Here is a 27939-nt window from a genome sequence, read left to right as displayed (position 1 = left end):
ACGTGCTCTAGTCTAGAGGGTCCTTCCAGGAACGCGGGTGGCGTTGTGATCTAAACCACTGAGCCTCTTGGACTTGCCGATCAAAAGGTCGGCGGTTCGAATCCCCAACGAGTGAGCTCCCGTTGTTCTGTCCCAGCTCCTGCCAACCTAGCAGTTCGAAAGCATGCAAGCGCAAGTAGATAAATAGGTACCGCTGTGGCAGGAAGGTAAACGGCATTTCCATGTGCTCTTGCTTCCATCACAGTGTCCCGTTGCACTAAGAAGCGGTTTAGTCATACTGGCCACATGACCCAGAAAGCTGTCTGTGGACAAATGCATGCTCCCTTGGCCTGAAAACAAGATGAGCACCACACCCCATAGTCGCCTTTGACTGGACTTAACTGTCCAAGGGTCCTTTAAGAGCAGCCTTAACCTGTGGGTCCCCAGGTGTTGTTGAACTACAACTCCCATCACCCCTAGCTAGCAAGGCCAGAGCTCAGGGATGATGGGAGTTGTAGTCGAACAACTTCTGGGGACCCACAGGTTGAGAACCGCCGTTTAAGAGGGTCCTCCCACCCCTCTGGAGGTTTAAGGGGGACCTGGGAGGACTTGGGGGAAGAAGGAATTGCCAGAAATGGCTTCCTGCCCCTTTCCACTGACAAAAGCCTTCCTTAACCATCAGCGGAGTGACACGGTTGGATACAGCCCCAAATGTTTAGTAATAGGTTAGGTTTTGTCACTTTTTACTGTGATTAAAATGGCATTGTAAGATTAGAAGCATTTGTGACTATGGGGCAGCCGCTTTCCTCCGTGTGGCTTCAACTCATCATCAGGATCAGTAGCAGAACTTTCCCCACCCACCCCCACTTAAGTATACAAAACTCGAAGTCCATTTCTGTAAGATTAGTATCCAGCAAAATAACATATTTTTTGCAGATTTTTTTGCTCCGTACAGGCCATTTTCCCTAGTGGAGTTAGTCAGTCTCATACTCTGCTTTATAATGTACCAGGATGAAACCTAAGCTGTCCATAGTCGCCTGTGTTTTTGTATCCTGGATGCAAATTTACTATGGAATGCTGGAGATAATGTCAAGGTTTAAGGATGGATTTGTTCTAGTGATTAACAGCCATGCCAAATATTTGCATGGTCTCCTTACTGTTCTGCTGTATACACCACCATCCCGAAAGGGCTCAGCCCTGCCAGTCCAATGCTAGCCTTATTTGGAGTAGACTGATTGAAATTAATGAACATGACTAACTTAGGCCCATTGTTTTGAATGGATCTTAATTGGACATATTCCAAACTTTTTCGGTGGGGGTGTATTTCTGGCCCAGTTTCTCTGGAGACCCTTGTCATCTGCTTTCATCTTTCAACTTTGAGAGTTACTGGAAAGAACAAACTGGTCTTGCCTTCTTGTGCATGTTCATATTAAGAGTTTTCTTCTTTCAATCACTATTTCTCTCGAAACTTCTAGAGCCATTGTTTGGCCTCCTTGCTCCTTTGCCCTTTCACCCCAACCAGTCAGCTGGCTCCAAAGCTTCCAGATTGATTGATTTCACTGCAAGATTAGATTTCGTATCCAAAGGCCAGAGTTGTGATCTGGAAGCTCAGGTGACATCTGAGGGACTTATGAACCAGGAGAGGAAGTGTTTCTTGATGTATCCGATGAGGTTGATGTCCTCCTTTAAATGCTTCCTCCATTGCTTCACAAGTTAAGATGGCATTCAGGCTGTGCTGAGCAGGGCTGCAGGGTCCCTTTTAAGGCTTGCAGCTTGGGGACTTCTTTCAGATCTGGCTCTTAACTGTGCACCCCCAAGTTCACCTGTGTCACACGTCTTTCTCAAAGCTCAGTTGGCACACCTGGTGGCGTCCTTACCCAAGTCATCCTCTGTTAAAATTTTAATCCATTGTTTCTCAAACTTGGGTCCCCAGCTCTTGTTGGGACTACAACTCCCATCATCCATGACCGCTGGTCCTGCTAGCCATGGATGATGGGAGTTGTAGTCTGGCAACAGCTGGGGACCCACGTTTGACAAACGCAGTGTTAATCAGTTACAGATAGGTAGCCGTGTTGGTCTGCCATAGTCAAAATAAAAAAGTTCCTTCCAGTAGCACCTTAAAGACCAACTAACTTAGTTCTTGGTATGAGCTTTTGTGTGCATGCACACTTCTTGAGATACACTTCTTCAGATACTTTCTTCTTCAGATACTTCAGATGTGTATCTGAAGAAGTGTGCATGCACACGAAAGCTCATACCAAGAACTAACTTAGTTGGTCTTTAAGGTGCTACTGGAAGGAACTTTTTTATTTTGGCAGAGTTAATCGTACACTCTGAATGGAATTTCAGACCTTGAAATCCTTTCTACCAACACTTCAGCAGGAAACCTAAAGTGATGCGTTGCTACCCCCTTGTGGTAAATCCTATGCATCACAGTAGCTAACTCGTGACAGAATTGGTAAACAAAACAAAACCCAACACCTGTATCTTAAAAATGAAATACAATACTTCGCTCACAAATGCTGTTCTGCTGTGACAATCTGATGGTCCATAAAGGACATCATGTGTGCTGAACCCAAACCATAACCCAGCAAAGGCCATATCGAGAGTATTTTCTCTTCTATAGCCCTGCTCTTGTTTCAGTTTCTATGCTCTGTAAGCTAGTGCCAAAAAAGCTGCTCTATAGATGGACCTGTTAACAGGAAGTTGATTAAGATGGTGCATGTTTTTCTTCCCCTTATAATAATAGGAGGTTCTGTTTTCCCAGAAATGGGACATGGGTTGGCTTAATTAGTCGGAATTGCTTAACTTGTAGAACGTGTGCTAGTTAAAGCTGTATATTTTGAGATTGGCTAGATGTGTCTCACTGCTGGCAGTGGAATAACTGCAGTCTCCCTGAATTGTAGCTTTTCATAGTAGACCCTGGGTGGACTCCTCTTGCATGTTAGATCAGATGCACAGTCTAATTTGTTATGCTGTCTGCCATCTGTAATAATTTAAAGTGATGATGGAAAAAGAGCCAACATTTCCTGTAGCAGTAAGGTGTGCAAATTTCATTTAGCCCAGAGGGGAGAAGTTCACATTTCTTACAGGGCGTCGTTAGAAAGTATACTGTACTCTCCACAACCTCTAGTTGGCAGCGGGGAGTTGGAGAGGGGGGAGAGCTTGTCATAATTCCCTTTCTCTGCGGTTTTCGTTTCAGGTTGATGAGTGGAGTTAAAAACAATGTTGGAAGAGGGATTAATATAGCTCTGGTCAATGGTAAGTGACTGGTTTGGGGTTTTTAAACCGTATCAGTGTTCTTATATTAACATTCCAATTATTTCCAGGCAAGTAGTAAGGAAGCCTGAATGTTGGCACGGAGAATTAATCATAGTAGAAGGCAGATTTCACATTTGGAATGACTGGATCTAGCTGCAAATGAACAGTCAGTGGTAACTTTCAAAAGTGGCTAACGTGACCTGCAACTAAATGTTGCAGCGTAGAGTAGTCCTGTTCAGGGTCCTTCCAGAATAATTCCGTTCCACTCCCCCACCATCATTCCCCCCCCCCCGCTTTCCCCACAGAATATGCCCAGTCCTCATTTTTTTTTGGGGGGGGGGGGTCCTCTTGCAAACCTTAGGCTTCCACCGATGCTGCTGATAACCTCCCTTCTTTGTGTGTGGATGGCACCATTTTGCCAACATACAGATCTACACTTGGAAAAAGAGTGTATATGTATTGCCTGTTTCCTTGAGAAGAAACATACAAGGTCTGGCTGGCACTGGTTCTCGCTTTGTTAACTGAAAGGTTTTATTCGCTCCTTCCTTCATGGCAGCCGACAGCACTGAAACAAAATCACAGTAAAACTTATAAAAATTGATTGGATCCTAGCACGCGCTTGCCTTTTTGTACTTGTTGAAGTCATTAGAAGTAATTCCAGAAAGAGGTTGCTGCCATCACCCTTTGCAAAAACCTTAATAACTTGGGTGACTCTGAGCTGAACTGTTGCCCGTTGCTTCCTAGGATGTTGTCCTCTAGCAGTCCAGCCCCAAATGGGCAGAGTTTTGGGGGTATTCCTGCTAATTACCTACTTCTTAAAACCTTCAAGGAACTCTAAAACAGTTCTGATTGTGATTTTTTTGTAGTTTACATGGTGATTTTGGTTTGCTAATGAAACTGTTGGCCAATAGTTCACATTTCTGTCCCCAAACGTAATCTAATCTTTGTGTGTACACTGTGATTAAATCCAGCACTGCATCCCTGTTGTAAGCAGACCACCCTGATAACTTTATTAAAAATCTTTACAAAATGACAACTTGCATCTGTCAGTATTATATTTTTTTTAAAGAAAAAACAACTAATTTGGAGGACAACTTCAGTGGAGGAGGACATTAGCCGAAAGCTTAGCCAAAGTTGTGTGTAATGGCTTTTAACATTCTGATAATCACTAGCTTTAAAAATGTGGAAATCGCTCGTGGCCTCTGCTGGTGATGGCTAAAGTCAAGCAATGGCCAAAGATGGAGGCAGATTCTGTTGCTGGTTGGCAGCTGTGTTAAAAGCCCACTTTGCTTTGTTATAAGCACAACAGTCCAGTGCCTTTTGAAGGGGCTGTTTGCAGCTTCCATGTGAGCAAAATCTCTTCACTTTATCTGTAGCAATTTTTGAACGTGCTATTCCGTTAAACTTATTTATTAATCCTTTTCTAGGCAAAACAGGTAGCATGGTGGATACAAAATTCTTTGACATGTGGGGTGGAGGTAAGTGCTGGAATACTTGCTTCTTATATTAAAAAATCAGTATAAAATGAAAGTAGTTGAGTTTTCCCGCTCAGATGTTGAAAGAAGAACTTTGAATTGAAAATTGCATTTTGATTTAAAAATGATAATAATCTCAGAATCTAGACATTTGAAACTTGTTGGCATTGCTAGGTTGTTTGCAGACCTGAAATATAAAATCTCCCATCACCTATCAAATATGTTATATGCTGGCAGCTGTGTGAGCGAAAGTGAATGATCTCTGCATTTTTAGCTTGTGCAGATTGCTGAATAGGGAGCTGGACATTTAATTGGATTGATTCATTTAATGGCATGATTGATTGATTGATTGATTGATGGGTGGGTGGGGAAGAATGAGTTGATTTGCTTCATTGCGAATCAGGTTTGTTTGTTAAAATGTGAAATTTATACTTTTTAGCTCATTTTCATTTTGAATTATTTTGCTTCCTGATCTTTAGAGGATGCTTGGATTTAGTCCTTTACAATGGATTTTCCTTGCATTTTTTTTATTTATTTTTTTGCAGCTTATTTTTATGTGGCAATGTTGATTTTGCTACTGACGAGGATGTTCTGTTTAGTTAAGTTTTATAGAACGCAGAAATTGTCTCTTTTTTGTTTTGGCATTATTTACTGTTTATTTGAGATGTCTTAACCTATGTTGTAAACCGCTTAAGAGTTTTGTTTAACTACGAGCGGTATATAAATGGTCCAAAAACAACAACCATGCTTCTGAAATCCACACAGCAAAAGGCTGGGTGTGTTACGGGTGTACTCTCAGCTCACAGCGGGAAATGGGAAGAACTAGAGCCATGCATGGAATGGAGTGTGCACCTAGAAAGTGCCCCCAGAAGTTCACAGCTGGGGAACCTGTGTCCCTCCAGATGTTGTTGAACTACATTTCTCTACTTTTGGCTGGGGCCAATGGGGTTCCAGCAACATCTGGACGCCACATGTTCCTCATCACTACAGTAGCTACAGTAGGATTTTTGTAATTGGCGTGCAGAAGTTCCATAGTCGACAAATAAATGTGGATAGCATTCCCTGGTTGCAGGAAGTTAAAAACATTAGCATATACCATTGCATATTGGCTGTTATTATCATCAAATGCTAAACACCATGGCATGTCACCTATCACTACTGTGAAACGCCAGAAATAGAAATTTTGAGCAGTCTGCAAACACTTGGCATCGGAATTTGGCAAAGAACATTCAGAGGTAATTCTTAAACATAAATTAGTTTGGGCTCTTAATCCCAGCAACATTGCTATTTTCCATCTCATAACTTCTTTGAAAGGAAGTCCCATGTAGAAATTTTAGCACTGCATGCGATTGTGACTGTCTTGTGCTAAACTTCTGTTTCGTTTAGATGTCGCCCCGCTTATTGACTTTCTGAAGACCATTAAAGATGGAACAATCGTATTAATGGCAACCTACGATGATGGCGCAACTAAGTAAGCAGTTGCTAAGACCAACCCAAAAAAGAGGGTTGTTTACACATAGGGAATCAGTCATATGGATAAGGACTAAGGCAGCAATGTCTTAACTTGTCAGTTGCTGTAATAGCAGTGGAGGACACCATTTTTCTGAATGTTTGACACTCCTAAGGCCATTTCTCCAGTCTGTAGGAGGCGGCTGAGCCTAAGCATTTGTGGGGAGGAGAGGGTATACTTTGTCAAAGCATGGAGATCAAGGTAGTGGGGTAGGAGAGCAGGAAAAATAATAATCACATTTTGCAACCAATGCAAATTCATTCATTGCAGGGGGGTGGACTAGAATGACCCACATGGTCCCTTCCAACTCTACAGTTCTGTGATTCTATAGACGAGTCTGAAAAGCCCGGGACCCAAATTTTCATGCTATGGTGGCTCATTTACCAGTAACGTATTTAGCGTTAACTCTGGAAGTGTACATTCGATTCTGACAAAACTAAGCCTCCTGATGTATACTGTTCTCCAATGTCAGGTGTGGGTCTGGTAGTTGTGGTTTTGAGAAAAGGACCTTGTAGATCTAATTAGTGGCCTGATCTAGCTATATAATCAGGCAAAATGACTAGGAAAATCCCTGGGAACTTGAATGCAAGTGCCCTTGAATGGGCCAGGCTTCTTGAGTTTACAGCTGGGAGCAAGGAGAAGGGGGAGTCGCCTGAGAGAGGCTAGGGTAATTTCCGTATATACTCGAGTATAAGCCGACCCGAATATAAGCCGAGGCACCTAATTTTACCACAAAAAACTGGGAAAACTTATTGACTCGAGTATAAGCCAGTTCACCACACCACAAACCTGGTGGTGGCGGCAGCAGCGGAAGAAGAACAAGCAGCCCCAAAGGGCTGCTTTTGGGCTGCTCGTTCTTCCGCTGCTGCCGCCGCTAGCAGCAAAGATGGAGGATGGGGAAGAAGCAGCCCGAAAGGACCGTCACTCAAGTGTAAGCCAAGGGTGGCTTTTTCAGCATTAAAAATGTGCTGAAAAGGTCAGCTTATACTCGAGTATATACGGTAGACGAAATACATAATTTTTCTTCAATGGCCATGGAAGTTTATCTTAAAGCATTGGCATCCAGTAGCATCCATCTGTATCAAAGTGAAAGCATCACTGGACTTGAATTGTACCATTTTGCCCAAGTAAACACAACTCGAATGGCACATGAATCAGAATGGTTATTTAAATCAGTTGCGTAGATCGCGGGCAGCCAATGTTACCCCCCAGAGGTTGCTGCTGTCATCATCACTGACATATGGTCATGCTGGTTGTGGCAGATGAAAGTTGCACACTGAGAAGCCAACCCATTGGCAACCCATGGTTAATACAGCCAGGACCTTGTCAGTTCATTTGTATATTAACCCTTTTGAATCTTTTCCAAGGCTTAATGAAGAATCGCGGAAACTAATATCTGAACTAGGAAGCACATCCATCACGAACCTTGGCTTCAGAGACAACTGGGTCTTCTGTGGTGGGAAAGGAATCAAGACTAAAAGCCCATTTGAACAGGTTTGTTCTCAGGTTAACGTTTGGAAGTGCCAAGTGGAGTCCAAGACTCACAGCTGACGTACCTTGGCCTCCACAGGCAGCAGAATGAATGTGCTTGTAGAATCCTGAGATGATATGAAGGACTGCACTGCTTCAGACTGCAGGCAGAGGATGCCCATTTTGATGTTTCTGCACATTAAACCTTCCTGTAACTAGAAATCCAGCACTTTAAGAGAGAGAGGTTTTAACTTTGCAGGCTTTCTGTTTGCAGGAAGTGTTTAATATAGGGAAACACTGAGTGGTTTCCACCTGCAGAATGAAATGCTGTCTCCTTTTCTGCCATCCCAGCATTTTAAACACCTTACTCTGCTGCAAGAAGTCTCAGTAATACCTTTTGCCGTAATCCGAAAGCACATTGAATTTCCACCGTTCACCCTGCGAGGGAAGTTGGAACTTGCCGTTTCTGTAACAAATACGGGAACGTCTCAGATTTTTGCATTTCCTAGATCATATCGGCATTGCTTTTAACGGGCTCTGAAAATTAGCTTCAGAGCACATTCCTCTTCTTCTATATTGCAGAGCTGTAGAAATGTATGCAAACTTGCAACTGCTGTTATAACATCTGCGTTGATTTGAATTTCCCCTTTTATTTGGTGCAATTGGAACGTTTAGTTCAGTTCTGTTACACACAAGTTTCCAAAAGCCTCTACCTTTCATGTTTCAGGCACATCAGCAAGTTAAAGTGTTTGCTCCACGATTGCTTCCTTATCGTTTTTTAAAAAAACAAAATGGAAGGCTAGAATATAGATTTTAAAAATAAATGTTTAGCCTTTGAGCAGGGATAACTTAACTAGGTGTCTTACTAGCTCACTTCCAAACATGTTGGGGCTATTCTACAGGAAGTAGAGTAAGCATTATACCAATTATAACATACCGTATTTTTCGCTCCATAGGGCGCACCGGACCATAGGGCACACCTAGTTTTTAGGGGGGGGATAAAGGGGGCTGGCTGTCTTGGCTTCCTCTTTAGCCGCATGCAACCTCTCCAGCCAAGAGAGGCTGCGCACGGCTTTGGCAGGAGCCAAGACACCAAGCAGGATGGATCCCGCTCGCTGTCTTGGCTTCAATGGGGGGACCCCCAGCCCCTAAAACATGTCCAGGAGTGGCGGCAAGATTGCACGCAACCTCGCTGCCACCCCTGGAGCTTGTGGATAGCTGCCTGAAGCCTGGAGAACGAGATGGGTCGGTGCACACCGACCCCTCTCGCTCTCCAGGCTTCAGCGAAAGCCTGCATTCGCTCCATAGGACGCACACACATTTCCTCTTCATTTTTGGAGGGGAAAAATTGCGTCCTATAGAGCGAAAAATACGGTATGTGGTTATGTATATATTTGCAAGATCACAGTAGATGAAAGGAGACTATGTAAAAAAGTTTTAATTTTGTAAATGTATGGGGTCTCTTGCTGGAAGCCAATTATCGCTTTAGTATTTTGACTGTTGCAATTGTCCTCCACCCCCCACCCCCCATTTGCAGCATATTAAGAACAACAAAGACACAAACAAGTATGAAGGATGGCCAGAGGTCGTGGAGATGGAAGGCTGCATTCCACAGAAGCTGGACTGAAGGCATCGTCAGATGGACATTTACAGTGCGAAAGGACATTGGAGGGGAAATGCACTTTCTGCTGTTGTTGGGTAGAGAATACTTTGTATGGAGGAAGAAGAATTACTATGTATGGGCACATCCCATCCAGGCTAGTATCTCGCTCAAGGCCCATAAAAATGAATGGGAGCTGAGCAAATGAGCATGGTGAATCGCGCAATTCATTTTAAAATGGGGCTTGTGCAGGGATTTATTCGGCCAGATTGTGCCCCATGTAAATACTCTGCAAGCATGTTTCCACCTTAGAATGTGCATGGGCATTGACATTTTTGAAAATCCGATTTATTTATTGTCAAAACAGAGATCCTTCTTTTGGTGTAAATGTGTACATAGGCCCAGACCGAGGAAATTGCTCTTTCTAAGCATCTTCCTCCTATCCTTACTTGCTTTTCTTTTACTCCCCCCCCCCCCCAAAGCACAATGTTCAGGTTATTTTATGGTAAATCTCTTTTAGAACTACCAGCATAGGCCATTAAATGTACCCAATAAATAACTGAACTGAGCCTGAGCTATGTTGTAATTTGCTCAAACAATGGTGACGTTGGCTGCAAGTGCATATCTAGTGGGATATGCCAACCTTAGCCAAAAATGCGAACTTATATTTATGCTCTGCCTCTTTGAAAGCAGCATTCTTCTGTGATCCCTCCTCCTTTTCAAACCTTCAGATAGGTGAAGGTTGAGTGTTGAATACAAAATTGTAGGCTGCTATAAGAAGCACAATTAAACCCTTTTAAAATGAAAGCCAATGTTATATCATTGCATTCGTTGCTATTGTTAGATTATCTGTGGCCCATGCTTCTGGTTAGCAAAACGTACTGCTAATAGAGCAGGATAATGTAGTTGCTTTGTGTCTGTGTGTGTTCAGCTAGACATCTTTTAAAGTTCTATAAACCACCAACCGCGCCAATTCCTTTAGATAGTATTGGAGAGAAACCCACCATTGGCAGTTAGTGTTATTCTGGAAGCAAGCAATTGCATGTTAAAAAGTAGACTTAATTTCTATTAGGAATTAAACTCCGCACGCATCAGCTAATCTGGGGAGTTTTGCTACCTATCCTACAAGTAAAAAATTGAGGAAAGGGGTTGAATATTTTGGGGAAGGGAACTCTTACGGAGCACATCTATATTATAGGACTGAAAATGTTGCCAATTGAATATCCCGTTTTAACGATAGGGCTTAAAAGGGCAGACCACATCTTTAAGGATATTTGATGTTCGTTTATGGTGCATTTCATCACGCCCTGGCAGGGGTGTGCATCCTATCGGTACTGATGGTTTGGAAAATCCATGTGCCACATTTTTTGCTACTAGGCTCTAAAGGGCTCTACATGCACAGTGCACACCTCTGGCAATCGCTGGAATCCACAGACTGTTTGTCCCCCCCCAAAAAAAATCCCATTCCTTCTCTTCCTGCTGCCCCCCCCCCAAAAAAAAAGCACCTCCAGGAAGCAGAAAGACAAGCTTCTTCCACAACTTGCTGGTACTTGGTGAGAATTGTGGGCCCAGTGTTCCTATAAGTGACTCAGGCCATATGGGTTCTGCTTTTGGGGGGGGGGGGCTGCAGCGGTGCTAATTTCTGCAGTCCTCCACTGGGGTTCCAATTTGGGTGGGGTTTTTTTAGACTTGTACACAACTCAGAGGCAGTGAACCTGCAGCCCTTCAGATGTAATTCAGCTACAACTACCGTCCCGTCCCCCCACTGGTCTTAGAGACCTTATCAAAGTGTAATATAATTTTGATGGTGTGTTTGCTGTAGGGGATCAAGTTAGATTTCTGTGTACAGTCTTGTCAAGTCTGCGCTGTGTTGGCAGATAGGGTTAGCCAACCTTCCCCGCCCCGACAGTAGGAGCATTTTAAAACCAAGCAGTTGACTTGGTTACTGAGAGTTGCAGTTGGACTAATCAAATATTGTTTGCACTAAAGATATTAAAGCAATACTGATAATTATGGCTTAAAATAGTTCAGAAAGAGCCACCCAACTTTCCAAACCAAGAGCTGGTGACTGGAATCTGAGCTGCTTTACTGTTTTAACCTGTTCATACCATGTTTTTTCTCCCTTCTTCTTAGCAATTTACTGTAGCCTAGCAATAAAATGCACCCTCAACAGTCAAGGCAATTATTTGTAAATACCATGCAGATTTGTTGTTCATGTTCAGAAGAAATAAAACCACATTTCCGAGTATTATATTTTTTCATCAAATAAAGTTTTTAAAACCCACGACCAAAAGTTTTATGGGCTCCACCAGAAGCCCATGTTTTTACTTGGTGTACAAAGATGCTGAAAGCCTGCCTTAGAAAGGTGAAGAACGTGACAAACCCAGGCATCAATCCCCCTACACTAAAAGCAGGAAGTCCTGATTGGCTGCAGCTCTGCTGAGAATCCACACAGTACCAACCTCTTTGAAAAGGGAGTCTGATGCTTGCAAGCTCTTGGATGTCGATCCCTGGGATCAGGAAGTATGAAAGCCACACTGTAGCTGCTTCATGCATACATTGTGCAAAGCATGCTAGCCATGGACATCTGCCAGGGAAATCCTTCTGAGCATAGGTTTTTCAGTGCCACAAAACCTCCCTGCGTTCTGGAACCAACTAGGGTTTCAGTGTAGGGAAAGCCTATATGTATAGGCGTCCCCTTGCAGATGGCCCTGTCTAAGGCTTGGACTTCAAGAGTGATGCATATGTAACAATAAATAATTTTTTATTCAGTTAACAAATATGAAAGAACATGGTCATATTTTAAGTATAAAGCAATGAAATACAGCACCTTAAAAAAATTAAGCATATTAGATGGACGTTGCTTGGCTACCCCATGAAGTTGCTCCACCTGCAATAATCTTACTCATTCTCCTGTTGAGTCTCTGTGCAGATGCCACGTGAGCTGCCTGTACCTCTGCTCTCAAACGCATGTGATGAGTTATAAAAGATCTAAAAACCGCCTTACCAAATGGGGAAGATTAAGCTTGTCGCCATCAAAGACAAAGGGGTAGAATCCAGATCTAACCATACTTCAGGCCGGAATCAATGGGATCTAAGTTGCTTGTGACTAATTTAAGTTCCCACCGATTTCAGTCTAAGCATGATTAGTTCTGGATCCAACCCTATAACCACACTGCCAGTTCTACACACACTTGCATGGGAAGAAGTCTCATTGATCTCAGACTTGCTGCTGAGAAGCCATGCACGAAATACCAGCAAAAGCTTCTCTCAGTTCTAGAAATTTAACAGGCTTAAATAAAACACTGGATGCGAAGACGCATAACTTAAATACATGCACTATATAAACTTTTAGTCGTATCAAAAATACAAGACATTTAAGCACAGATGCTTTCCTTCAAAGCTTCCATTTACATAATAATTACCATGACATCACCCTTCATTTTTGCCGAAGTATAATCAGTCCCGAAAGACACTGTTGAGGCTGCCACCCCTATGCATGCTTAGCTGGGAGTCAAAACCACTGAACTCGATAGGATCAGAACAAGCAAGCATAGGAATGAGCTGGGTTAAGTAGTGGGTTTCATGTGCATATGTATTCCAGCAGTTCCAGGAAGCCAACCCACATGTGCATAGCATTTAGGGTTTTATGTACCACACAGTGGCTGCAAAGCAAGATCTGCAAGAGCTAATAAAAATTCTGCTTTTGAGCTGAAACTCGAGGCTTGCCGAATTCCGCCAGCATTTCTTCCCGTCAATAGTGCTGATGTTGACAAAACACTGCTCGGGCTGCTAAGTAGATCTATGAGCCAAGCTGAGTGGCTAAACCAGCATATAAGATAACCAGTTGAGAGATTATAACCAGATGCAAATAAGTCCATTCAAATCAATGAGATGTTTCCACGAAACCGCCCATGATTCAGCAAAACAGGCCAATGCATAACACCAAACAGGGCAGTCAGCTGCCAGCTCTGGAAGATGGAAGGGGACCACTAGCCATTAAAGCAGGGTGGCCCAACAGGGATTCAAATTTGGAGCGCAAGACTGTCTTCCTCGATCCACACTCACTTGCCCCCCCCTCCCCCAACATATGTGACATCAGTTTGTAGCAGGTAGAGATGTGGCTTTCAATGCACCATTAGGAGCCTTAGAGCAAGCCGAATGTGTACTGGCAAAGAGGTTTCCTAGGTGGAACTTGTTCCTGTAGTAGCTGATGCAGTAGGTTTTGGAACTGCCACCCATCGGCTAATGGGTAAAGGTAACATTCGAGGAGCATGAAAACACCATGCAAAGCTCTTTTCCAAATCCTGCACGGTGCTTTGAAGTCCTAACTTTGGGGCTTCAAAGCACCCAACTACCTGACATCAATGTGAGGTCATGTGTTGACGGGTGGGCAGCCCTGTCCACCTATGAAGTTTGATCCAGTAAGAATCTGCAGAGCCAAAAAGTTCACCACCTGAGAAACACTTTCCCCTCACACATCTCTCCCTATAACAACCAGAAGCCATGATCCAGGAAAGCATGCACAACAGACCTATATACTCAGATTTTCTGCTGTTTTTAGATAAAAGTCCCACGCCATCTCACTGAATTTTAAAATTCAACTCAGAGCTGCTCCTGCTGTGCAACAGATTAACCTACTGTGGTTCATTGGTGGTGATTCTATGATACATAGAGGTTATCTGGTCCAGGCAAGATCTGCACTGCAGGATCAAACAACACCATAAATATTTGCTTGAACCTCTGACTGAACGCCTCCAGCAATGGACAGCCCACGACTGTCTTGAGAATGCATATTCTGCTATTGAATGGTTCTTAAGAAAGGCTTCCCTTAAAAACTTTAGCCGAAATCTCCTTCCCTGCAATCTCACTGCTGATCCCATCCTTTGGAACAGTGGGGAAGAAACCTGTTCTGTCTCCCTTCAGATATTTGAAGGCTTGAACTTAATCATCACTCCTTCAAGCAAAGCATACCCAACTCTTTACCCAACGCATTGCACACAGAACTTGGTTTCCAGATCCCTCACCAGGTCAACCCTCCTGTAGACATGCTCCCTGTTGCGCACATTCGAACTGCTGACCTTCTGACTGGCAAGACATGCTCCAGTTGGACAATGTCCTTAGAAACAATGGTGCCATTCACAAAGCAGGAACGCCTTGACTTGCCTTTTTCACGGCACAACTTTACCCATGACTAATCAGAATGGGCCTTACTTCCATGTAAATGGAATAACAGCCTCAAGTCATCCATATTGGATAAGCAAGAAGAGCCAAGGTAATTTAGAATCAGTAGGTTGGTGAACCAGATTAAAAGAGTTGATCTGCCTTAGCAGCTCAGATGGCAGAGCAAGAGACTCTTAATCTTAGGGTTGTGGGCTCCAGCCCCATGTTGGGCAAAATATTCCTGTATTGCAGGGGGTTGGACTAGATGACCCTTGTGGTCCCTTCCAACTCTACAATTCTATGATTCTAAGACATTTCTTCCCGTAAGACCAAAGGCACATCAGCAAACACCTGAAAAACTAAATCAAGAGGATAATTTTGTGTTCCTCTCACCTTTCCTAGAGCCTCTGTTTTAAGAGTTGTGTTGAAAGTGAGGCCATTAAAGGTTGGTCCAGTGTTCTCTTAGAAAATCCCAGAAAGCATAATTGAAGCAAACATAGTAAGAGTGCAATCTTGTATGTCTATCAGGAGCTCGCCCCTCTCACTTCAACAGGACTTGGGGCAATTCCAGACTGTTGCTATTTGGGGGTGGGGTTCCATCACAAACTGTCAAATTCAGGCTGTGCCATTATAGCTGACTGGAAGGTTTGCTGCAACAAAAGCCATTCCCCCAATAGAACAGACTTTTTGCAGTAAGGAAAGTGACAGGAAAAGGCACTCGATAGAAAGTATGGGACAATGCTTGCTGCGACGCAATGTCATCTAACCTCTGTGCAAACAAATCAGGATGCATGTTCATTGAATAGCCAACGTTGCCCAAAATTTGCAAGCAGGTTCTGAAGTTTGCACAGCCCATTTTTTCCTTGCCTCAAGTATATGAATAAATCTACAGATTAACCATTTTATTGGACAGAGCTCCAATGCCATCTAGTAGATCCGGACTCACAAAACTTATCGGTTTATCAACATTGGCCACAGAAGTGGCTTTCAGCGCAAGAGGAAGGGATGAGGTGGTGGCGAGGTCATTGTTGTGCAAAGATACCAAAGGAGTTGATCCAGTACTCCTGCTAGTCCATTTGCACCACAATGACCTCCAAGTCACCCCCTTCCTTCCTCCACCAGAGCTGGCAAACCACTTTTGACTGACCATACTTGCAATGACTAGGAAACGACGACTGTGCCTGATTGGAATAAATAACTCTTGCAGGGTGGCCAGAAAGATCTAAAGGGAGAAAATGCATCCATCCATCATGGATTGATGATCCTCCAGTCAATGGAACACGCGCCAAATTCGCTGACACACACACCATAGTTTTCATAGCACACTGGTGTGTTATAGTCACAGACAGGTGTGTTTAGCAATAGCATATGGGAGACATTTCCATAAAAAGAATAGAGCATCACATCGCAAAACAAAAATAATCAGCATAATTGGGGGGGGGGAGGAATGAGAATGCCTTAAGCGACGACACCACAACGTTCCCACAAAGCTGCTCCATTTCTCTCCCTTTTCCTCAATGAAGCTTTTAATGGCACTGGAGAAAGCACAACTAAAAATTTTAAAAACCACCAGGCGGTCGCAGCTACACGTCATTTTTCTTTAACTGGCGTGTACTCCCAGCGCCAAGGTCCAGATCTGCCCAAGAAAGCTATTCAACCCATCTTAGACTCGGCTCGGTTAACTCATGAACATCTCAGCCTTACCCTTAACATTTGATTAGCTAAGCAAACAGCCGTACAACTGCTGGTAATCCTTTGCTCCCAGAGGTCTCAATAAACAGAGTACTCTTAATACATGGGATCAGCTTATCTCGTACCAGGCCTCATTGTAGCCTCCAAATGTTTCATTTAAGCTCTTCTGGCTGCCTTGAGAACTGTGCGTGTCCAGCGTTGTCAAAGATGTCCACCTCAACTTCACTGATCAAAATACTGACTATTCACGGCGATCATGGACACGAGTCGCTCCAGTAGGCCACCCAGCTAGGCAAAATTCTTCAGATGATCCAGGTCTCCACTACTATTAGTTTTAAATGGGGCCTCTACTTATTCCAAGCTGCCCTTTCGATATGAACCAACACCTTTGGCCTTCGAGGCTCTTCATCTCGAGACGCCTCCTTAGCAGGACCATGAGAAGACTACTTTCTCAGGGTTTCTCTCTCGTCATCTATTTTCAGGGCAGGTACGGTTTCACTTGCAAGTATGGACATCAGTCATGGTCTCGCATCTTCTGCAGCGTACGTAACAACACCAAACAAACTTGCAGTCGCATCTCTCCACTTGCCTGACGACGTGTGTGTTGTAACCACGGCCGCAGCACAGGAGGTTGCATCCATCCGGCCCCTCGGAAGTACGGTTGCATTCCCTTCCTTGCGTCCCGGGGACTCCCAGTTTGGGATCTTCAACGCAGTAGTTGGGGGACTTGTGGATGTACAGCAGATCTTCTTTGCAGATCGGTATCTTCCGCTGCCTTTTGTCTTTCCTGCGTATCTTTCTTCTCGCCCTGTCGGAAATCTGGATGCTGCTTTCGTACTTCTCTTTCAAAAGACTGCCAATCTTTGCAAAGGAGGACATAGTCTTCCAGCACGTCTTGAGAGCGCAGGAGCCGGAGACTCCGTGGCAACGGCAATCCACCGTCATCAGCTTTGCAACGGCCTGGGGGAAAGTTGAGACCAAAACAATCCACGATCAAGCAACGTTCTGCTCATTTGTTAACAGATTCTAACAGATTTGTTAGCAACAGATTCTACGCTTCTAAGGCGCTGTGGGTTAAACCACAGAGCCTAGGACTTGCTGATCAGAATGTCGGTGGTTCGAATCCCCGTGATGGGGTGAGCTCCCGTTGCTTGGTCCCTGTTCCTGCCAACCTAGCAGTTTGAAAGCATGTCAAAGTGCAATTAGATAAATAGGTACCACTCTGGCAGGAAGGTAAATGGCGTTTCCGTGCACTGCTCTGGTTCGCCAGAAGCGGCTTAGTCATGCTGGCCACATGACCCGGAAGATGTACGCCGGCTCCCTCGGCCAGTAAAGCGAGATGAGCGCCACAACCCCAGAGTCAGCCACGACTGGACCTAATGGTCAGGGGTCCCTTTACCTTTAAGGCTATGAGATGACAATGCCCACAATGTTTAAACATCTTCCATTTGGGAGTCGTCTGCTTCTCAGAAATGAGGCCAGAGATTAAAGAACAAAAAAGCAGACATGTAAGTGAGAGAGAGCCATATGCACAACTAGAGCTCAGGTTCTTGCTTTCATTGCAACAGTTCTTGCAGCCGAAAAGCCAAGCTGTTTCTCAAAACAGAACTGCACCCAGTCTCTTCAGCTATGGCAAAGGTTGCCCGCCTTTTAGGACCAGCAGGCAAATTTCAAATTTTGAGAAAGAGCTGTGGGGCAGCAGTCACAAAAATAATAAAAAACCTATTATTACTGTTATTATTGTTGCTGCTATTAATAGTTGTCAAAATTTAAATACCGCCCTTCTTAAAGAAAAGCTCCACACAGGGAATGCATAATCGGAGGAAGCTATCTTTTCGTGTGCAGGTCAAAGAGATGGAAGATCTTGGGGCATGGTGGCTTAAGGCCAGGGGCATGGGGAAGCAGCCAGGAAACTGTCTCCCTCTACCATTCATTGGCTACATATTACAATTGGAATGGGAGGGCAGGAGTCAAATCCATACCAGTCTCCCAGCTTCGTTGTTATGCAGGTTCATGGCTAGCAGCCTGCTGCCATCTTTCCCCGTGACGTTTTCCGCAGGGCCGTCTAAAAACTTTCTGCTCATCCACATTCCGTACTGGATGTCATCGGAGCAGCCGCCCCAGTGCCAGCCTTCGCTGGCCGAGCCGCCGCTCTGTAGCTTGGGGTCACAGGCGCATTCAGTCATGTTCCCCACACTGCACGAATGAGTCACGGAATGCACAAGGCCCGCTGCCATCACCGCCGAGATGAACGCTGTCTCTTTGGTACCTGCAGAAGGACACAGTCATTCAATCAATCTCCTTTATCGGCACAGAAAAAGTGCTTCATATACAGTCGTACCTCGGAAGTCAAACGGAATCTGTTCCGGAAGTCCGTTCGACTTCCAGAGCCTTCGGAAACCAAGGCACAGCTTCTAATTGGTTGCAGGAAGCTCCTGAAGCCAATCAGAAGCCACGTAAGCCGCGCTGGATGTTTGGGTTCCAAAGAACGTTCGCAAACCGGAACACTCACTTCCGGTTTTGTGGCGTTCGGAAGCCAAAACGTTTGACTCGCAAGGCGTTCATCAACCAAGGTACGACTGTACATGATCAGAACACAACAGAGTTAACGAAACATAGGAGATACTTTAGGATGAAACTGTACAGGCACCGTGAGATACGAAAATGGCTCTTGGGACCTATGGTGACGTAATTTCGTGGCGTCGCTCAAAAATCTTGCCACATTCTCCACAATGTCATTTCTATAATTGCTCAGCAGATAAGACACCCTGGAAGAGTTGATAAATCCTGTCCTTCAAAAAAGGGGGCCAAATATTTATCATATGTTTTTTGCATAAACTGGGAAATAAAATAAAACACGTGTGAGGGATTCGACCTGTTTTGTGCCACAAGGGCAGTGACTTTCAGAGGATGGGATTGTCGAAAATCTACCTGCAGGCGGCAAGACATTAAATCTTGCAAAAGAAAGAGCTCTGCGTAGGTGGGGATTGAAAGCTGGTGTAAATACGGAGTGTCCTGACCAAACAAGGGTGGAATTCCCAACCCCAAAGGGAAACAGGGTTTGGAATTCAATCTCTAGGATGTGAGGGTGATCTGGCTGCGACATCTGTCACCCCACTGATCACCAGGGTTAGATTCGACTGATCTGGCGGGCTAGGCGGCTGTCCCCTTCCACCCTCACCGCCTCATGTGCTTCCCTCCCAAAGCTGCACGCTTAGTGGAAGAGGCCAAGCATCCCAGATAGGAGGGTACCACTCTTTGAAACATCACTCAAAAAGGTTGGCAGCATTCTCCTGTGGCCAGAATGGTACCCGCTCCCATTAAGCCAGCAGGAGAGAGAGAAATCTTGGCCCCCTTCCCGGGGAAATTCATTCAGTTTACGTCCAGCCGAAATCAACAGGGCAATTTAGTCACAAGGGAGTTCAAAGGGACTTCAGTGTTACCAGCTTGCTTTGGATTGGGGCCAGTGTACTGAGATCACTGATTTTGACCATTAAAGCCCTTTGTGGCTTAGGGCCCTCGTATTTACAGGACCGCCTCTCCTGGTATGCCCCGCAGAGGACCTTAAGGTCAATGAATAACCATAGTTTAGAGGTCCCGGGCCCTAAGGAATTTAGATTATCCTCCACCAGGGCCAGGGACTTCTCAGTGATGGCTCTGACCTGGTGGAATGCTCTGTCCCGTGAGACCAGGGCCCTGCAGGATTTAACTTCCTTCCGCAGGGCCTGTAAGACAAAGCTATTCCACCTGGCTTTCAACTTGAACTTAGCCTGATCTTTTAGTCCCCTTCCTTCCCTCCCCCCTCCCCTTTTTATGAAGATTGCCCGCTCTGGGATCCCACAGCTAATTCTCCCCTGGTCTCCATGCTGGCCCAAATAGGACTAATTTAGCCAGCTAGTTTAAAGGACGCAGGTGGCACTGTGGTCTAAACCACTGAGCCTCTTGGCCATGCCAATTGGAAGGTTGGTGGTTCAAATCCCCGTGACGGGGTTAGCTCCCGTTGTTCAGTCCCAGCTCCTGCCAACCTAGCAGTTTGAAAGCACACCGGTGCAAGTAGATAAATAGGTACCACAGTGGCGGGAAGGTAAGCAGCATTTCCATCCGCTCTGGTTTTCTTTGTGCCAGAAGTGGTTTAGTCATGCTGGTCACATGACCCGGAAAGATGTCTGTGGACAAATGCCGGCACCCTCGGCCTGAAAGCGAGATGAGCGCCACAACCCCATAGTCACCTTTGACTGGACTTAACCGTCCAGGGAGCCTTTACCTTTACCCCAAGATGTTGCAACAACAATGACCACTAGTTCTGCTGGTTGGGGAAGGCAGGAATTGTAGACCACCGACATTTGGAAGGCAATTGTTGGCTACCTTTGAATTAGTGCAAAGGACGGGGAACCTTTGCCACATGGTCTCCACGTGGTCACAATTGGCCCCGCGCCAGTCACAAAAGGCACCCGCCTAATTTCTAATGTGCATTGCATGGATGGGACGTGAGACGGTGCGTCTCAAACCCACCACTTTCCCACTCCTCCCAACCAGAGGACCTACCGCTGCTCAGTTCATAGCCAAAGCCGGAGGAAGCCGGAGCCGCAGAGATGGGCGAAGGGTTGGAAGCCGTAGAAGCCGTCTCGAGCGGCAGGAGGCAGTTCCAGCGCTCGTGTTTGAACTGGCTTTGGCACTCCTGAATCCCCAGGCGGGCTCCTTCGCGGATGCTGGGCAGGAGGTTGGGCTGCTTCTTGCACAGGTCCTTTTGACGGCCGTTCAGAGGCAGGTTGGCGCAGCCCAGTTTCTCGGGGACACCGAAGGAGGCCATGCCCAGCCACCTGAAAAAGCAGCCCCTGGGGTGAGACCCAAGCACCAGACATTTCATTTGACACAGGTAAGACAAGAGCGACCAAAGCTGGAAAGAGGAGCCGCGGCTCAAACAACCCAGCGATGTGAAAGGACTATCAAAACACCAGAGGATAAAAGGAACACAAATTCTCGGAAAACCCACAGAGGGAGTAGCCAAGGCTGTGACCCCCATCATCTCTGACCATTGGCCGTGCTGGCTGAGGCCAATGGGAGCTGTGGTCCTCGACATCTGGATATTAAACAATGGTCACCAGTTAGATCATATTACACTGATCCTGGCACGACTGCACTGGCTACCAATTAGTTTCTGGGCCCAATTCAAAATGCTGGTTTTGACCTATACAGCCTTAAATGGCTCAGGACTGCAATACCTCAAGGACCCCCTCTCTGCATTCATCACCTGACGCCCTTCTTCCTTAGCCTCCTCCACGTGATGTCCAGGTGGTGGCACCATGAGAATGGGCCTTTTCTGTAGTGGCTCCCTGCTTATGGTGAAAACGTTCCTCTTCATCAGGCCTTTGGCTGATTGATGTGGGAAGGGGGGTGTTATTATTTTGTTGTTTTGTTTTACTTATTTACTTGTTTTATCCTGCATTTTAATCTTTGAACAGCCCTGAGATCTTATGACGAAGGGCCGTATATCAATCAATCAATCAATCAAATACAGTTGTACCTTGGAACCAGAACGCCCTGGAACTCAGACGGTTTGGCTCCTGAACGCCGCAAACCCAGAAGTGATTGTTCCGGTTTGTGAACGTTCTTTTGGAAACCAAATGCTCAACGGAAGCTGTGATTTGGTTTTCAAATCTTTTGGAAGTCAAACGGACTTCTGGAATGGATTCCGTTTGACTTCCAAGGTAAATAAATGAATCTGGGCATTTCCCTTAAAAAAAAACGGGATGCTCAAAATACCTTGTAATCTTTATTGGGCGACTTCCGAAAGCATTATATGACACTTCCAAATGCCACATTCCCCAGCAATAGGTGTGGAACAAGAAGCACCTGAAATCAGACGATAAGCTAGGACTGGAGGGGAGAGGGAGGGGTTAGTACTAGGCATCGTGAATTTATGTGGCAGGGCAAGACTGTTGCCTGAGAGGATCCTGCAGGAGGGATCACTATCTCCCACATCCCCAGAGCGCCGGGTTTGACAGCTGGGTGGAGTCGCCCATCTGTCAATCACCTGGCGCCACCATGACATCAGGCGACCCGGTTTTTCTTTCTTTACCTTACATGACTTCAGGTGTGGGGCAGGTGAGCTTGGCCAAAAAGGCCCCACAAGAGTTTTAGAGAATCTAATGAGGTCCAGGGGCTAGGCACCCTTTCTCAAACTTGGGTGGTGGTGTTGGGCTACAACTCCCATCATCCTCAGCTATCAGGGATGATGGGAATTGTAGTCCAACAATATCTGGAGACCCAGTGTTAGGGAAGGCTGGGCTGGAGGCTCCCCACTGTGGCCTTCTAACTCGGCAACAGTCCCTTGGTAGGTGATAGATGTCACTGAGGAACTGCACAAAGCCCTTTGACCGGGAAATTCCCATAATAAACAAAGGGCAATTTTAAAAACCTCATTGTACAATGTAGCTTTCCCCTTCTGATATACAGTGGTACCTCGGGTTAAGTACTTAATTTGTTCCGGAGGTCTGTTCTTAACCTGAAACTGTTCTTAACCTGAAGCACCACTTTAGCTAATGGGGCCTCCTGCTGCCGCCGCGCTGCCGGAGCACGATTTCTGTTCTCATCCTGAAGCAAAGTTCTTAACCCGAGGTACTATTTCTGGGTTATTGGAGTCTGTAAGCTGAAGTGTATGTAACCTGAAGCACCACTGTACTGATACGAGGTAATTCAAACACAATTCCTGGAGCCACTTGGGCAAATACAGTCATGAGAGGCTACTGGATTGTAACAGCCTGTATCACATCCGCAGTTAATGACATTCCCGCAAACACCCCAGGCCTATGGCATTTGTGTGTGTGTGTGTGTGTGTGTGTGTGTGTGTGTGTGTGTTTAATTTAATCACCACAAGACATATCCAGGCAGGATTCCACCTTGCCAGATCCTGAGCACAAAATTATCTCTGCAAATGTGAAAGGAGCAGAATCGTTTCACAGAACACATCCTCTGAGCACCAGCTAAAAAAAACACCTCGCGGGATGAGACCAAAGGCATTCTCTTTCCCAATCAAATGCCTGTGGGAAGCTGGGACGCAAGAAACCCACTACTGTTGCCATGTAACTGGTGTGCTGGATCCGCCCCCTCCCCCCCCCCCCGCCTTATTTGATAACCCTGGTTTCCAGTATTTACAGAGCAAGTGAGAAATGCTTTGCAGTCCACTTTCTCCATTCCATGCTGGGTGAGAGCATCCAGGGGTGATCTGGTGTTTAGAGCGTTGGGAGACCAGCTTTAAATCTTCACTCACTCTTTGGACGGGCCACCGTTTCTTAGCCTAACCTACCTCACAGGGTTGTTGTGAGGATAAAATTGGGGGGGGGGGGGAAACATGCAGCTCCTTGTAGGAAAGATAGGATATAAATAAATGCATGCTAAATTGTAGACCATGTAACCAAGTTTCAAACAGATGCGTACCTTCAAATCGGGGTTTCAGGTCCTTCTCAAACAACACACACAAAAGAGATCTGCAAACTTTGCTGCCACCATTTGTGAATATTATAAAAGGGGAGGCGGGTTTGCATTTATTTTTACTAAAGGAATGGAAAAAGTTCGCTTTCTAGGGCGTCCTAGAAACTTGTCAGGATGAAATCAGCCTTCCGCTTTGCTACGTTTGCAATGTGTTATTTGATGGGGGGAAATGGCAACCCTGGTGAAAATGTACAGGCAATGTCTCTCTATATATAGATATATATATATCTATATATCGCGCACTAACATTTCCCAGTTTAAAAAGGGACCTTTAAAAAGGTGTTTCAGGAGCATTTGCACGCATCCTGCCTTGGCCTTCCTTCTCTCAAGAAGACACAGGATTCCCCGGATTCTTTGAGCCTCCTTAGTAAAGCAGCTCCTTTTGGATCGGCATAAATGACTATGCATACAGCCGCCCCTTTGAGAATTACTAACGCGGCGGCATTTGTTATGGGAATGAGCATCCTGGCCCACCAGGCGAAGGTTTGAATGTCGCGTGACAACCCACCAAAGAGCTTTCCTTATAAACAACCGCGCCTCGCACGTGCAAAAAGAAAGAAAGAAAGAAAGACAGGCGCTTCCGTGTCGTGCGGGAAAGCTGGCATTCTATTATGCACAGACCCGGGAGATTCAAACCCCGCACGTGTGAAAACTGCCCAAAGCCCGGAATCGAGTTAACGCCCGGGTAACGTCGTTGGTTTGAGTACCGTGCTGATATAACGCCAAGGTTGCAGGTTCGATTCCCCTATGGGACAACTGCGTATTCCAGCATAGGAGGGGGTTGGGTTAATGATCCTCGTGATCCCTTTCCAACTATTATCTTTGAGAGACATTCTGCAGAGCAGAGAACGGCTTGCATTTGTCCCGAAGGCAGGAGAGGCGCAGCCAATTCGATCACCCCACCCCCGGGAGATGAGGGATCCCGCTCGGCACCCGCTTCTACTCACATCCAGTTGCCGTGGGCGCCGCAGGGCCAAAGTTGCCAGAGCAGCGCCGTGCACAGCACGCACAGGCGAGGCAGGATTCCCCAGGGCGCCCCCTTCTCCATAGCCAGGGCATGGAGATCCCCGGGTGATCCCCACCCAGCCGCTCTCCGCTCCCGCAGCTGCGATCTTCAGTCCTGAGCAGAGACAGCGCCTTAAAAGGTCTTCCCCTAATTGAGGGGAGCGCCGCTCATGCGGATCACCTGCGAGGGCAGCGCGATCCCCGGCCGGCGATCCACCGGACGCGACCCAAGAGAGCAGCGCGCCCTCCGAAAGGGAGAGAAGTTCTGGCGCGCCTTGCCTCGTTCCTCTCGACTTCGGCGACTCTCGCTCGCCGCCTCATTGGCTGGCGGCGGCTCATCAATATGAAACGCGCTTCTCATTGGCTGCGGCGCGTTCCGAAGGGCTCGCCTGCACGCGGTCGCAATCAGGCGAGCCTTCTGCAAAAAAATAAGAATAAAACCGAAATTTTGCGCTGCAAGAAGGGAGAACGCGCATCACGGAGCATCAGGGAACAGGCGCTGCTGTGGATCCTGAAAAATCCTGCTTTCCGTGTCTTAACACCATTTTACTAGGAATTCACCGCTCGCTGCCAGGAGAGATGGCACAATAACTCCCTGGAATGTGATAGCAAGCTGAAGTTTGCATCCTTAGGAAAGCTCGCTGCATCAATATTATAACAGATCGGGGGTGAGCAGCCTTTTTCCAGCTCGAGGGCCACGTTCCCTCTCGGGCAGCCATCTGAGGGCCGCATGGTTGATTGATTGACATCCAATGCCCTTTTAAAATGTGGTGTGTTTTTTTTTTGGGGGGGGGGTTTGATTGAGTGTTTTGTGGTGTTGTCTTTTGATTTTGTTCTGTGAACCGCCCCGAGACCTCCAGCTATAGAGCGGTATATAAATTCAATAAATAATAATAAAAATGCCAGAAGCAAAAACAGAACAGCATGGGCATAGCGTTGCCAGGATTTTTGTTGGGAAGGGGCAGAACCTCAGTTAGCTATGTATTTTTATTGATTGGGGGGGCAGCTGCCCCTCCCTGGCCCCCCACCCTTAGCTGCACCCATGCAGAACAATAAATTGCAACTTTTCCCTTTGTACAATAGCCTAGTTTTCCCATGCTCACCTATCCTCCATCCATGCATGATCAGAGTTTGAGGATATGTTCCAGCCAGGTCAAAACACTGAAGGCAGGGGCAAAGTAAGGCTGGTGAGGGGCGTGGCTTGGGAAGGGGGTGAGGTCTAGGAAGGAGCCAAGGTCAGGATTTTAGGGTTGGGGGCTCCCATGCCTAAAATTCCCTACCTATCCCTGCAATAGAGCTGAATAAATCTACAGTGGTGCCTCGCAAGACGAAATTAATTCGTTCCGCAAGTTTTTTCTTCTTGCGAGTTTTTCGTCTTGCAATGCACGGTTTCCCATAGGAATGCATTGAAAATCAATTAATGCGTTCCTATGGAAACCGCCTTCAGACCAGGTCCGGGGACAGTCTGTCCCCCGACCTCTTCTGAAGGCTGGGGGGGGGCAAGGGCTTTTCTTCCCACCCCCAGCATTTTAAAAAACCCCGGGACAGCGGAGGACTTCTCCGCTGTCCGGGGCGATGTAAAAGCCCCTGGGAAGGCAGGCAGGGGGGACAAAGACTTTTGCCCCCCGCCCGCCTTCAGAAGAGGTCCTAGACCTCTTCTGAAGACGGGCGGGGGGCGAAAGTCTTTGCCCCCCCCCCCGCCTGCCTTCAAAAGCCGTCCGGGACAGCGGAGAAACGTTTCCCTGCTATCCCGGACTGCTTTTAAAATGCTGGCGGTGGGGAGCAAAGCCTTTCGGCCCCCGCCGGCCTTCCTGGACCTCTTCTGAAGGCCGGAGGGGGGGGGAAGGCTTTGCTCTCCACCACCAGCATTTAAAAGAGGTCCCCGGAGATTTCCCTATGGGCTTTCTTCTTGCGAAGCAAGCCCATAGGGAAATTCGTCTTGCGAAGCGCCTCCAAAACGGAAAACCCTTTTGTCTTGCGGGTTTTCCGTCTTGCGAGGCATTCGTCTTGCGGGGTACCACTGTAATTCTTATAAAAGATTTCAACAGCAAAATTAGATTAGTTTCTAATCCTGATAGTTCTGGAGCTTTAAAAAAGTTACTTTCTAAAGAATGAAAGTGTCCTCTCTCCCAGTTAAGTGTGCATAGGATTGCAGGCTTGCTCAGTTTTCAGCAAGTGTTGTTGTTGTTGTTTAGTCGTTTAGTTGTGTCCGACTCTTCGTGACCCCATGGACCATAGCATGCCAGGCACTTCTGTCTTCCACTTCCTCCTGCAGTTTGGTCAAACTCATGCTGGTAGCTTTGAGAACACTATCCAACCATCTCGTTCTCTGTCGTCCCCTTCTCCTTGTGCCCTCCATCTTTCCCAACATCAGGGTCTTTTCCAGGGAGTCTTCTCTTTCCATGAGGTGGCCAAAGTATTGGAGTCTCAGCTTCAGGATCTGTGCTTCTAGTGAGCACTCAGGGCTGATTTCCTTAAGAATGAATAGATGTGATCTTATTGCAGTCCATGGGACTCTCAAGAGTCTCCTTCAGCACCATAATTCAAAAGCATCAATTCTTCGGTGATCAGTCTTCTTTATGGTCCAAGCTCTCACTTCCATACATCACTACTGGGAAAACCATAGCTTTAACTATACGGACCTTTGTTGGCAAGGTGATGTCTCTGCTTTTTCAGCAAGTAGCGCGAGCCAAATTATTAAATTGCTGTATCACCTGAAATTGAAATTGTGTTAAATTCTGGAACTGTTTCTCCAGGACAGATTTTGACACATTTAGAAGGGATGTTGTATCGTTTTGAATCTGCTGTTTATGACTCTGCATCTCCCTCGTGCACCGGAGCCAGGTTCCGATGAAGGACCCTGTTGTGGGGGCGCCTGGTTGCGCCCCCTAAAAAAAACCCCCACAAAAACCACCCACGGGCACAGCCTCCCAGCGCCCCCCCTCCCCTGGTCTATGGACCTGTGATTGATTTATTTTAGCTGTACAGAATGGGGATTTTTACATAGGAATATACGAGAACACTGCTTTAGACCACTGGTCTATCCAGGGCTCTCCTTTTTTAGTCAGAACTCACCGGAACTCAGTTCCGGCACCTCTCAGGTGGGTGCCATTGCCATTCTAAGAGAACGAGGGAGGCGTTCATGGTGAGTTCCGGCAACTTCTTTTTCTAGGAAAATAGCACTGGTCCATCTAGCCATCTGTATACAGTGGTACCTTGTTTCTCAAACACCTTGGTACTCAAACGCCAAAAACCCAGAAGTAAGTGTCTGGTTTTTAAACGTTTTTCGGAAA

At 46.2% G+C, this 27939-nt stretch overlaps 2 protein-coding genes across 5 annotated transcripts in view; one reads left to right on the top strand and one right to left on the bottom strand.

Moving 5' to 3' along the window:
• Positions 1-11579, top strand: part of FAM3C (FAM3 metabolism regulating signaling molecule C) — a 38578-nt gene extending 26999 nt beyond the window's left edge. For both annotated transcript variants that reach the window (XM_083463752.1, XM_083463753.1), the window contains exons 6-10: positions 3182-3240; positions 4668-4718; positions 6102-6186; positions 7593-7719; positions 9233-11579. In XM_083463752.1, the coding sequence (XP_083319878.1) occupies positions 3182-3240; positions 4668-4718; positions 6102-6186; positions 7593-7719; positions 9233-9322 (412 nt within the window). In that variant the 3' untranslated portion in view covers positions 9323-11579. The remainder of the gene's footprint in view (positions 1-3181; positions 3241-4667; positions 4719-6101; positions 6187-7592; positions 7720-9232) is intronic.
• Positions 11580-12042: 463 nt separating this feature from the next.
• Positions 12043-24883, bottom strand: WNT16 (Wnt family member 16). 3 transcript variants are annotated; one of them, XM_083463703.1, is made up of 4 exons: positions 24589-24883; positions 20696-20985; positions 18133-18419; positions 12043-17110 (listed from the first exon to the last, which is right to left on the bottom strand). In XM_083463703.1, the coding sequence occupies exons 1-4, from the start codon at positions 24687-24689 to the stop codon at positions 16646-16648; spliced, it is 1143 nt and encodes a 380-aa protein (XP_083319829.1). In that variant the 5' UTR covers positions 24690-24883; the 3' UTR covers positions 12043-16645. The 3 variants fall into 3 exon arrangements, with proteins under 3 accessions (XP_083319829.1, XP_083319830.1, XP_083319828.1); XM_083463704.1 differs by having other exon boundaries at positions 20696-20970; XM_083463702.1 differs by lacking the exon at positions 24589-24883 and having other exon boundaries at positions 20696-21487.
• Between the last annotated feature and the right edge of the window lie 3056 nt (positions 24884-27939).

The sequence above is a fragment of the Podarcis liolepis genome, assembly GCF_965112155.1.
Source record: "Podarcis liolepis genome assembly, chromosome: 10".
In the NCBI taxonomy this organism is placed as follows: domain Eukaryota; kingdom Metazoa; phylum Chordata; class Lepidosauria; order Squamata; family Lacertidae; genus Podarcis; species Podarcis liolepis.
Note: the sequence above shows the minus strand (reverse complement) of the source record. Positions and strands in the feature narration are given on the sequence as shown.